General features: G+C 35.2%; 1 protein-coding gene across 22 annotated transcripts in view; it reads right to left on the bottom strand.

Annotated features, from left to right (window-relative positions):
• KDM4C (lysine demethylase 4C) overlaps nucleotides 1–13,575 on the bottom strand; it is a 266,672-nt gene that overhangs the window by 188,937 nt on the left and 64,160 nt on the right. For all 22 annotated transcript variants that reach the window (XR_003256329.1, XM_026083604.1, XM_026083605.1 and 19 more), the window contains one exon: nucleotides 12,454–12,591. Coding sequence is in view for 21 of the 22 variants with exons in the window: in XM_026083604.1 (XP_025939389.1) it covers nucleotides 12,454–12,591 (138 nt within the window). In the remaining variant the exon portion in view is untranslated. The remainder of the gene's footprint in view (nucleotides 1–12,453; nucleotides 12,592–13,575) is intronic.

The following is a 13,575-nucleotide window of genomic DNA, read 5'->3' as shown; positions in this document are numbered from 1 at the left end:
GACCTGAAAGTGCTCAGCACCTTCCAAAAGTCAGAACTAAAAATAAAAGTTTGTTTATCTGTGGAAGCTTGTCAGAATACATTTATGTCAAACTAGCTTAGAAAACACAAACACAGGCAGGCACACACACACACACACACACAAAATTTGCATTACAAAGTTAGCATTTAATTTACACAGGTGAAAAATGTTGCAAGGACAGACTTTCTGGTATTTATTTATGTATTCCACTCCACACGAACACAAGAAATTCACAAGCATAACATTTTTTTAAATTTTATTCATCTAAAAGAAACCTTTGAATAAGTTCTAATTGTTCCAAAATTAGCTTAAAGATCTTATAATTTTGAATATTCTTCCAATGTTGCATATGACATTTTTCTGAAAAGTTCTACAAAAAGTTTTTTTTCTAGATAGTATAACATTCATGTTGCACAACTTTGTTTACAGATTTCTGAGTTGAATGGTTTGGACAAAAATGCTCTCTACATAGAGACTTAGAGCAGGCAAGAACGAAACAGTCACACAAGAACCACAATATGGAAAACATCAAGGGGTAGCTACTTTTAAGAAACGTGACCGGCTGGGATTGCAAAATCAAGCAGCTAACAAACTAGTCTGTCAATGCCACAGAAAGAAAGGGGGAATGCCTAACTCAAATACTGCAAGGAAGTTTCAGCCTCAGACACAAAAGGACCACGGAAGATTTCACTCTTTTCCAGGCAGACAACACTGTGCTGAGTAACATATGCAAAATGCCACAGACTTTTCTCAAAACAATCCATTTCTCAAAACTTTTAGAATTGATTGGTTGCTGATCTTAAGAAACAAACCTTGAGGYGTTTTTATTTAAAAAAATATACATATGCACATGCAACACTGCCAATGGCTAACTGATTAAAAGTTTGCAGATTTGTCCCCTCTCCTGCAACACATGGCGTAGTGTTATATTTCATAGGCCCAAGAGCTATAGTTCATAGTTGTAAAGACAAACAACATTTCTTAAATTCCTCCTCTCAGTGATCTGGGCATCAGGAAGTCATAGATGTTATAAATGGGCTTCCCTCTTTTTATTCTTACAGACCCTGTTTTTGTTTGAATCAAAAGTGAATGTGAGGGAACAGGGAAAAAACATGGCAAAGCAAGCCATCTGCTTGTTCTGCTGCTAATGCTGTAGTTATTATAACTAAAGATGCTTTGCTGAAAGCCTCTAAGTTACAGATTGCACATTAGCGCTTTATCCAGATTTATTAATACCAACTCACTTTTTTTTTTATATATATAATTTATGATTGACCTATTCCTCCAACCTGTATTCTGATCACTTAAGCACAAAAAAGTTAGAATACACAATATTCTAAATACAACAATTTGCTTACAAGACACCAGTGCTCTAAACTACTACAAGATAATTAGAGCTCCAGAAGAGAAAAGCTAAAAAACTGTCCTGTTTTCAAAACACTATCAAGGTTTCCTTTTCCACTCAAAGGTATTTACGAGTGCTTACTGATGAGTGAGTCTTCTTGTATGTGCATRACTCTCTATTGTTCTGTTAACATATGGCATTTCATTTTTGGGAAACATAGGATAGGGAACTGATTGATAATAATTGATAATAGCTGGCAAAATAGTTAGATATCTGTCATACATGACGGGAAAAGAAATTCAGCAGAATACTTAAATTTTTGACTGCTTAAGAAGTAACCAAAATCTGTAAAACTAATACAATCATTATACTAATCAAGACATTGTTGCCACTTACGAATAAGCCAATGGTAATGATTTTAGAAAGAGGAAAAATTCAGTTAGAATGCTCCTGAAAAAATTTATAAACTTTAAATAATGACAAGTAAATCACACATAATTTTCATCTGCTATTGCAAAGTGCTTGCATTATGGGAAGAAAAGCCCTGTATGCTTTCAGACCAGTGTTCAGAGGACCTAACTCCTGGCTGCCAGTATCAAACCTGCAGAACTGTTTGCTCTGTAGTCAGAAAAGTAACTGGTTTGTCCAGAGCTAGGCATTACCTGCTCTACCCAAACCAAGAAAACAACTCCCAGAATGCCAAGAACACTTTGTACAATAATTAACACTAGCATAGCACTCCTCCAATTAAATGGTTTCCTAAAACCGAGATTACTGTAGAGACTGCACATTCGATTTAGGAATGCAAAGCTTGAGGAAGAAAGAGCAACAGCTCTAGAGAAATTTAAAGCGACTAAATCTCAAATTGATATACAAAAAAGAGATTAAATGGATCAAATTTGGCAACTACAATTTTTTGTATGATAGCACCAGCTCTCTTGAAATGAAGTAGGGTTTGGTTACATCAAACATAATAACTTCTGGAGAGCCAACAAACTGGAGATTAGAAAATAAATCGGAGAGGACTTGATCTATTTCCGATCAGAGATGCTTACAAATTGCACAAATCATCTGAGCTCATCCATACACTAAAGCTACACTGCCAGCAGCACTTTCTTCTAAAAACCAGAAGGAATTTCCAAACTATGTGCTGAATAAAGAATGGTAGAGGCAGCCACCACAGCTTAATCAGGATGCACAACTGCAGAAATCATGCAAATTTATTAAGCAACTGACTTGCCTAGATACACTGCTGATTTTTTCAGCCATATTCTGAAGTCAGATTTAGAAACACTTCTATCAGTGGGGCTAACTGCAGGCAAATTAATGGTTTAATAAGGATTGGAAGCTGTGATCCTGTGGGACCAACTAATTGTTATTTGCAATAAAGTATACAAGGACATATATACAACTATTGCTTTATTAAGGCAACAGAGATTACATTTTCTTAACCATGCAGAATATAGATCTTTACTAACAACATGGGAGTCTTGATTAAAACGTCTGACAAATTAGTTTCTTCCTTCTTACCTAACCAATGTTGTACCAAAGTAAYTCAAACTATAATTCCTGTATGACATCAAAGCAAAAAGAAAATATTCTTCCTCTTACTCTCTGAAAACTCAACAAATGATTTCTTTATCCCTTTCTTATTATCTCTTTGCAACTATATTCCATTCAGGGTATCCCACTTCAAGACATATATTTTTTACTGTTCATTATTGCTTATTGTCATCCTGACATAGAAACCTCATTTTTCCAACAGCAACTGCTAAACACATCCTCAGTCACTTTCAAAGTCACCCCAAGATCTTCTCCAAAGTCTGACATTCACCATAATGCTGTTACTATTGAATAGAAAGCATGAATCAAAAGAAAGATCCTGACAAAAGCATTTTAATAATTCCACCATCTCAAGTAATTCGCTTTGTAATCTCCCATATAATAGGAAATTCTATGCTCTGCAGACTTGAAGTCAGGTATATGTTTCTTTCACATTCCTTCTTGAGGATTCTATAATAATGGTTAGCCTTTACCTCACTGAAGTAAACACCAGTCTCTTTTCTACCCAGCACGAGAACTGTATAAATCTGGTAATTCTGAGACTCACCCCTCACTTTTGTTCAATCTGTTCCATATTGAATCTTATATCCTGATTAAAAATTAACACCTGATACACTAAGCCAAGTGTATCAATACTCCATCATCATCCATAGAAAGGGAGAAAAGCATACAGAAGAGCATTTTGTTGCAGGGTTTTTTGATGAAATCCTTTCCCTTTTGGTGTAAAATTCTGCAACCCAGTCTTTCTCTTGACTCATTAGAAGCATTAATCAAAACAAAAAACAAAAAAAAAGGAAAGAAAAGAAAAAAGAAACAAAACACAATTGCAGTTTCTGAAGTAAATTTCTTCTCCACATATCTCACAGATATATGCCCACAGCACTCCAGTTCATAATAATGTATCAAAACATTCAGACCTCTCCCTTACACATTTTGATTGTTCTTAACATGGTTTGGAAAAGTCACCAAAACTCAGTGTTTATTGTCCYATTTTAAGGCATTCAGGAGAAATAACCAAATTAACTCAGTTGGAATTAGCTTAGCATCACAGATCCTTCACATTGTGTAAATGATTTCTCTGAGCTGATACCACTAACTGACACCATACAGTGAGATCAGTACCAAGTGCAGGAGTGCTTTACCTCCCCTCTGCTGTCCCAGTGAAGGCTACATAAATTAACTGAAGTGAAAATAATCTAAATAACTAATAATCTAAAATAATCTAACAGTCTAAATCTAAATCTTTATCTCTACACACAGAAGAAAGGAAAAAGGAAAAATTCCAGAAACATCCAAGTTCCACACAATGTCAGAGACCAACAGAAACTGGATGGAAGCACAGAGGCAGAATGATTTGTCCTATCTTGAGACTCTACTTCCTTCTGGGGGCAGCAAATTACTAYGAAACCTCTGCAACTGAAGTGCATCTCTCAGTCTGCTCCCCACCTTTAATTAGTAGGCCACCTGGAGGACATTGCTTACCACTAGTCCCCATTACTGAGCTCTAGCASTAGAAATATCTGCTACAACAGTGAAGATTGAACTGCTTGATGATTCAAACTTACAGTCAATATAGTTGCAAGTGATAGATTTTTTTTTTCTTTAGGGAAGCATGAGGGGGTTGGTTTGCAAAGTTTTGGGGGTTTTTTGTTTGTTTGTTTTAAGGAAATTGAACCCTAGCATTTAAGAAAGTCATTTTTTGCCTATCAGGATAGGTAGCCTCCCTGTGTCAACATACAAAATATGCTAGCAGGGATAGATAACCTACTGCCTCATTGGATAGGAGAATGTGGTTAATTTTTGGACAACTTTTACTGAGTATAAATAAGAGAATACAATGACAGCTCACTTCAGTTGCCTGGGCATCYAGTGCTACTTGGACCACTTTCTGGTATTTATGACATCTGTCCAAGCTGTAAATATCACAAAGGACTCATAAAAGACCTGCACTCTTCTGGTTTGACAGAGGAAGGCAACATATCCTAAGGTACCTCAACTGTTATTAGACACCTGAGTTCCAGTAATCGGTTCAAACTCAGAGAATCTATTTTGTGAAGCTCAAGTAAGTTTATGAAAACATTTTCTTTGTTTTAAGTCTTCTTCCTTTAAAAACCTGAAATGAAAATGATCTCCTAAGAGGCTGTGACATTAATATATGGACAGAAAGGTATCTAGTGACAACATTTTTTCTTAGTAAATCAAAGATAATTACAATCTGCATTCTGCTGAAAAGTAAGGAAAGAAAAACTGCATTGATTTTCTCAAGATTTCATATAAATGATATTCTGAAAAGACAAGTTTATTGCAAACTATTGACTTTTTCTAGGAAATAATCACCTAATTCTTTGTTTAGAACTGCTATAAAACAAAAACTTCTAAATATCTGGGGGGCTTCCACCAAGTATGCCAACTTGGTGTATTTATTACTTTGATAAATGGAACTTCTACAATATCACTTAGAAAAATCTAAGCAACATTACATTCTAGCATTTCTACTCACTTTCAGTTGCCCGAATGTACAGCAATATTTAAAATCTTATTTTAAGGAAATCTTTTCCTCTTACTTCTTATTCAAAGCTGCATTAAAAAAAAAAAAAAAAAAACTGATCACATTTACCATAATATGTTTAACACTTTTGATAGTAGGGTTTGTTTGATTTTAATTTAATAAAACAATAAAGTTTGCTTGACACACCTGTCCTAAAAACATACATTTTTTACCTTACCACACATACTGTAACATCACACAAGAAAAGTTAGGCCAGGTACTCATGGCATGCACAGGTCATACTTATACTTCTTGTTTGTGCTCCCATTTGTTTAAATTCACACAGTATCTCCCCTAGCCTCAACTATGCTCCTACAGGAAGACAGTCGCATGTCAGAATTACATTGCAAAATCTATCTATCTGTTTTATATGGCCAGTCCTGTATTACACACAAGTTATAATTAATGCATAAGCTGCATGCCTTAAAAAGAAATGCATTCATTTTACCTCTTGATGATGTCCACCAAGAAACCAGCATCCCAAGTGCTGCTTGCTCAAGGAGAGAAGTAAATGGGAATGCACCATTACATTACCTCTAGGTACTCTAACAATACCTTAGATGGCAGCCACGTATATTCTTAATTTTAATTGCAACCCTAATTTCAGAAGATACAAGTACTGCTACTTGGYTATACTTAGGTGCTCCCTCTGAAGCTCCGCACTGAACTACCCCATAGCTTTATAATATTATGCATGCATGATTGTGAGGTGCCAACATTTTCACTAATTTCATAGTGGCTTACAAAGTGGCAAGCTAATTTCACGAAAACACAGGTACCTATCCAAAAAATGAGATTAAGAAAGGGTACATGAGTGAATATTCTGCAATATTCTGTCTGCAAGAACATTCGATGACACCTATGAAACACTAGTAAAAGCTAAAGGTAAACAATGATTATGAAGTGAAATGTCAAACTGTAGAATGCATGGGATTTGCTGTGAAGTGGCATACCAACATCAGGACCAGAAATAGAAAGATGTCTGGTTCCTGAATCCTCCTAAGATTTCATTAGCAACCAAGTCAGCAATATAAGGAGTCTAATTACAATTTCTAAGAAGTAAAAGCATTAATGCGTACATCTTAAATGATGCTGATACCCTTGCAAACTGACACCAGATGTACTAAGATGCAACACTTTTTAAAAAAAAAAAAAAGTTACCTTGATAGGAGTACATAGTTCAAACTAGTAAAATGAGCTGATGAATTAAACATTCATGAGCTCATGCATGTAGCTACTGCTGACAATCAGTATTAAAACACTGGTGTATAAGTAGCAACGTTCTTTAAGCCTAAACCTTTAAACCATTTGCCCTCATTTTAAAAAAAAGGGCAATTGAGTAGAATTTGTATTTTTGTTTCTGAACAGATGACTGTTACATTTTCTTGTACAAAACCAATTCAAACTTAATTCTCATTAAAGAAATTGTTATCTCTATAGATTGTAAGAGGTGGAAAAGTGCTTTTGTGTGGTCACTAAATATAACTTCTTCTCCAATAAAATTCAATCATACCTATTGTCTCTCAGTGTATGCACTCAGATAAATATATTGCCTTTTATAGCATAAGCTGGACATGGCTATCCTCAAAACAATGATTCTTTTTTACCCAAACAAATCAGGATAGTAAATAACTTTTCTTTCCTTTGAAAGAGTTATAAGTGCTTGAGGCTGCTGCTGCACAAAAACAAAATATCTTCACAAATGTCTCCAAACAGTCAAGCTGAAAATCTAAGCCAAAGTTTCATTTAACAGCCTGTCAGTTTTTTGATGTGAAGCTAATGAATGCAGTGGCAAACAAATCCATCAAACCTAACATCAAAACAACTGCACTTCATCCCACCAAAGGGAAAAATGAAATACAACCTGCAGGCCAGCACTTTGATCTAACCTATCCACAGAAAAGAGGTTGCTAAGCAGCTACAACTGAAGAATATGCATGCGTAATTACTGGCTTAATTTTATTAAAGGAGGCAATAATACTTAAGTAGCCTGAGTCTTGAGCAGAAAAGGTTAGCAGACTTCTCTTTTCAGGTTCTACACATCAGCTAAATAATGAAAAGATTTCCAACACAGAACCTTCAACATCTGAAAACAAACCCAGTTTCAAAAAGAGCTATAATACAAAGGAATCATTATAATTACTAGTAAAATCGCCTAGTGTGACTCAGTCCCTGATGTAAGGCAATATAATTTACATACATTTACACTGGATGAAAGTCATCAAGTGGTGCCACAAAACATACACAGAGAGTGATGAGAGCAGCATGTGGAAATGCCAACGCTTTCTCTAAAGCTTTTGAGAGTAAGGGTATTGGGCAAGGGATGATGGAGAGCAGTAAGAGACTGAGACAAGAGGATTTGGAAAAACAGACAGGGGGATGTAGGGACTTAAACAGCAACAGGAGGAGGATGGAAGGGAGGAAACTAAAATAATCACCAGTGAGTGAAAAAGAACAGAGCCTTGACCAAGTCTGGTCATATCACCAGTCTCCTAGATATTTTCTACATAGAGCCTGCTTCTGAACTCAGTTCCCTGCTCCGAGCACTTCGTTCTCTCATAGCCATCGAGCTTAGGTGGACCATATGGCCCTGAGAGGGACTTCTACACAAAGTCCAAGGAAGTCCATTTGGAGGGGGATCCCCTGTAAAAAAGGAAATAATTGATCTGCATCCAAGTTTTTCAAGTGACCACTTATGAACAGCAGCAAGGGAAAAAATAAATGACAAGAAAAAGCACCTGCCTGTATAAAAAAGCACAGGATTTTGTTCAAAGTTTAAATCTCTTTCCAGTTCTTATTATCAAATTACAATGAGTAAAGTTCACTCATCCTATCCACAGAAGATGTTATCTGGACAGAAGATGAGGATCATAACTGAGAACCCAGATTTTGGCATCTGTAAATGAGGGGTCTGGCACTGTAAACTTTGTGAGGGAAGCATTAGCATTCATTAATAATAACAATTACCACAAAAAAAATCACTTTGAAATGCATTTATCAAATTAAAATGCACATATCAAAAAGACTGTTCAAAGAACAATAACAATCAGAATCAATGCGCTACATAGTATGAGTACCACACTAGATTCCTGAATCAGTCTTACAGTTGCAGTATATATGAGAAGATATCCCAGTCTGCAAATTAAGATTCATCTGATCCCAAATTTAGACTTTCATACCCAATGACACACAGTGGACRTTAGAATTTGAAAACTAAACACATACAGAGCATGATAAAATGTAGAGATGCAAGAGTAAGTGATACTGAGAGGTGTAGGAAAACCACAAATTAGGCATACAGAGAACTTTTTCATGAAAATTAGAAGGGGATAAATATATTGATAGATAAAAGATATTTTAATAAATTGTTCTGCACAATCTGCCTGGAAACTGATACTTAGGAGTAGTAACTGAAAATGACAATCCCTCATCTTAACTTTTGTGTGCTAAACAAAAAGATCTGTGATGGTGAAGACTACATGAGATTTTGAAGTTAACACAGATGCTCTACAAATTATAGGGTTTTCCTCCCCCACCCCCACAGCTAATCAACATTAAATCTTAGCTAAAGAAACACAAGATTTTCCTCAGACTAGAGACGTGTCTTTTATTCAATTGTTTCAGAAGGATTTTTATTTACTAACCGTAAAAGCATTGTGTATAAATATTTATATTCAGCAACTTTAAAACCTAAACATCAACCCTTGTTCAGCACACAATTTGCCTGCTCAGCATAAATCAAAGTAGATCCCTTCAAAACATGCAAGCTAATTGCCACTGGCTCAACTGTTTTACCAACAGTAAGAAAATGCATGGGAGTAAGGTAACTCAAAATTTAAAGTTAGAAAGCAAGAACTATACTGTTTCTCCCCTGGAGTTGGGGGATTTTTAATACATCTCAGCTATTCTCCATTTCTGCTTTAACTCTTTCTTCTCCTGCTTATTCTGCCCAAATCATGTCTTTYATTGTGTATCACCTGTGTCCTTCCCACCCATCATCCTCTACCTCACACCWTGTCTGTGTAGATATTGTCACCTAACTCCCATAACTGAGACTACAGCTCAAAGAAGCAGCTGCATCGCAGCAAACAGGACACTGGAGGTGCCAGCTTGTAGTCCTCTTCTTCATACAGAGTCTGGAAATTTTACACAAAAACTGGAATACAAGCTGAAGGTACATTGCTGCTCCCAGGATTTGACTACTGCTGGTAGGTAGGGTACAACACAGGGGAACCAAGATCACAAGTTCCGCATTTTCAAGGACAGAAAATCATTTTCAGAATTTGTATTTATAGTCTGTGTTCAACCCAATTTTCCAATACTAAGGGTCTAAATGGTCTTTGATTTAACGTTTGCAATAAATTTCACTGAACCTTTAATACTATCTCATTTTATGCAGGAAAGCAGTATCATCACTTAGCCTAAATATTTACTATGACTTTAATGGAAATCTTCATACAATTACATGCCTGCCTTTTTTTCCCCAAAATTAATGAAGAATGAATATTGACTGTACTTCATGATTTTTTCTTTTTCTAAGACAGAGATCCAGCTGTAAGCAATTAGAAACTGTTCTGTAAAAATAAATGTGTTTCCATAGGGAGACAAATAATTAGTCATCAACATGCAATATTCTCTTAGGAGAATGCAGCAATGAACTGACCTAGATATTACTGCATTTTGCTGACACAAGCAATTTCTCCACTACAATGCAGAGCAACCAGGAGATCCAAAATATTTTTTCAATTAAAATTCTTGTACATACTACATATAGGAAGAAAAGATAAGTTAAATACAACATCAGCACTCTAAAGAATGACAAATGAGAATGTAAAGTTGTCTGGTTTGTTGATGAAATCACAGTGTTACCAGAATAGCAAAAAAACAACAAAAAAAGAAAAACAAGAACAAACTAACTAGAATATCAGCATCCTCTGGGCATGTAGTTTCTTTCCTTTTTAATTAATACTCTCAGGAAGTTTCCTGAAGTTGTGATAAAAATAATCACAGCCTTTCTTATGTTTTTCTAGAGAAATATCATAACCAAGAAACAGAATACTCAGTTTGTAGTAACTCTGGTAATTTGTTTGTGCTTTCAAAGCATCGCACAATCACAATCAAAGAAGAGACAGCCATATACAAAGCTTTCTCTCAGTTCAGCTTGCTTACCATATTTTCATGGCATAAACAAATATAAGGAAGTATTATGTAGAATCATTTCATGACCTTTCTGTTAGTCTCTCTTTTTCAAAGCAAGTAAAAATTTTTAAAAATCCAGCTATTACCACTTCCTTGCATGCTCTTTTCATTTAAAGAGAGAAAAAATATATACTTTAATTCTCATGTGCTTTTTGTAATAAATAATAAAAAATAAGTAAATAACATTAAGCACTTAGACCACCTGCCAAAGAAACTGGAGTTTCCATATGACYGTGCTATCTAAGATTTCTCCACAGAGGGAAACTCTAATTGTTATTGATTTGGCTGCCACTTTGAARCTTTCCAACATTTAAACTAAACTGCAGACACCACATACCTAGTTTACATTCATATACTATATATGTACACAATACTGCTCCTATGTGTATGACCACATAGCACAGAAGTTAGTGTCATGTGATAAAAGTTATATCCACATACTAGAGTTCTAAATAAGTAAAACTGTATTTAAAGCATATAAGCCACAACTACCTAGTTAAAAACCTCTTTAGCTTTGACAAATTRTCTTCTAATTCCTTTGAATTTGATCCTGACTCTAAATTTACAGCATAATACAGTAACTGAGAGACCATGCTGGAGGCATAAAAAATACAATAGTTTTCTCCTGGGGCAGCTACACTAAAAAAGGTATACTGTGATTTTTAAGACACAAGAAATATGAAGCCTGTACACTGAAAGTGATGCAGTTGAAGGTATCACCAGCTGAGCCTCACTAGATCCAAGGATAATATCTGCCATTCTTGAGGTTTGACTGAAACAATTTTAGAGCCACATTTAGAGATACATTCATAGCTTTTAAAATTCAGGATCGTTTTACCTGCTACAATTAACTCAGCAATAGGTCCATGCCCATATTTCTCTCAAATTTGTTTAACTGTACCGTCTATTGAAAGTCTGAACTATTAAATACATAGATGTTTTCAACTGACTTTACAGTCAATGCCTTATCAGTTGGCTATTATAAAAGCAAGTCTCCCATTAAAAGTGAAGACCAACCAGACATCAAGGCATATTAATATTTTCATTACTTTCACATACAAAGTGGAAAAAAAATGTGGAAAAAAAACAGATTATTTACAAATCTCTCACCCTTTGAAACATACTCATTCTCATTAACAACAATAACTGATAGTGCCTCGAATCATAAATTTCTAGCATTTGAGAACTTGGTAGTAGTTCTTAGTATTCTTAGTATTTCAGATGCTTTCCAGTATTTGAGAACACGGTCTTCCAGCCCCAAGTGTTTAATGAGAGCTTTCTACAGTTACATAATTGTTAAATTTGCACATCCGGTTTTGCACTCTAGTCCATGTCATCTTATTAGCTAATATAATATACTAAACAAGCCATTATGTTTTCCTCAGTAACAATCATTTCAATGCAGAAAATGCCTCTACATTAAGTATTTTTGGAAGCATATTAACCAAAGCTTACATGAGCCGTAATTCTGAGAAAAATCATATAATACTGAAACAATCCTTTCCCGAACAAATTGCATACTTACTCGATTCTGTATATGACATTCTGTATATGAAAAGAAGCCAAAAACATATGCGGCATAACAAAATTTCAGCCTAAAGTAGCTTCAATACTCAACTTTAGTAAAACACAGTCATAGTTTTATAACCTGAAAAGTATCTACTTGGGGTTCACAGTTATTATATCATCATACATTATAAGCTATCTGATAACTTTAAAGATTAATTGCTCTTTTAGGTAAGATTTTCTTACGCATCCATTCTGCAGTGTGACTTACCAACTTTGCTGCTTTTCCATAATCAATCCACCGGATTGTGGCAAAGTTTGTTGACTCCGCACAGTTAAAACCATGGTTAAATCCTGCGTGGTATCCATATGGGAAAGTGATCATAAATTCCCCTGCCTCTTGTGTAATCTACAGCATAAAAACAAACAAAACAAAACAAAAMAAGGAAAGTAAACTACATTACAGAAGGAGTTCTGCTCCTGAAGAAATGAAAACTATGCTTTCCTTTGCAATTATATAAAAATAAAGATATCTCCCCTAGCATGCAGTTGTGATTTAATGCATGCAGAAATAATATACTTGAGAAAATGTTATTGACTATAATTTGGAATAATAAAATTTGGCTTCTCAGCATAACCATACATATCACTTTACAAGTTCAGAAAGTACTTTCAGTAAAGCAAATCTAGCAGCAGAAATTCATTGCTAATAAAACCTGGAAAGGACAGTGGAACTAGAAGACTGTGCAAAAGCTATTCCAATCYTCCTGACTGAGAGGAAGCAGAGGCAGGGTGAACCAAATGCCTGTAGTTATCAACCCTAAATACTGGTGCATATTAATTGTTGAAGAAATTATTCTGTTCACCAGCCTGAAGATGTTTCTCTAGAATGGCACGAGAACTATTCAACTGTTCTTGGGAGAGGCTGAAGAGATCTTACTCCTACCCCTCTCTCCTGCACTCACATATTTCAAAAAATATGGTCTGAAGACCTGTGACTGAGGAATTCATTTGGCTTTAAAGTTACTTATTACTGATGATCAAGCATAAAAAAGTAGGAGGAACCCTAAATAAGTTAATGAGCCTTGGCAGTTCGAGAAAACATGGTTTTCATGCCAAAGGAAACACATTATAAGCAAAACAGTGAAACACAATAGATTTGGATCCCTGAGGCAATATTTTCAAGTCATTTTGGATAGGAAAGGAGGAAGAATTACAGATAACTGCACTACTTCTTCAGCCTTACAGCTACTAACAGGGCATTCTTGCATTGTAAATACTATGCAGAATTCCCAACTTTAAGCAAATAAAATCCTGCTTTTACATTACATTAAAATGAATTTTATTCTGCCCCAATGATTTCATTTTTCTTTTTAAGCACAATTTGAGAGCA

The sequence above is a fragment of the Apteryx rowi genome, unplaced genomic scaffold (genome assembly GCF_003343035.1).
Source record: "Apteryx rowi isolate R43461 unplaced genomic scaffold, aptRow1 scaffold_61, whole genome shotgun sequence".
NCBI classification, from domain to species: Eukaryota; Metazoa; Chordata; class Aves; order Apterygiformes; family Apterygidae; genus Apteryx; species Apteryx rowi.
This window is presented reverse-complemented; position numbering and strand designations above follow the sequence as displayed.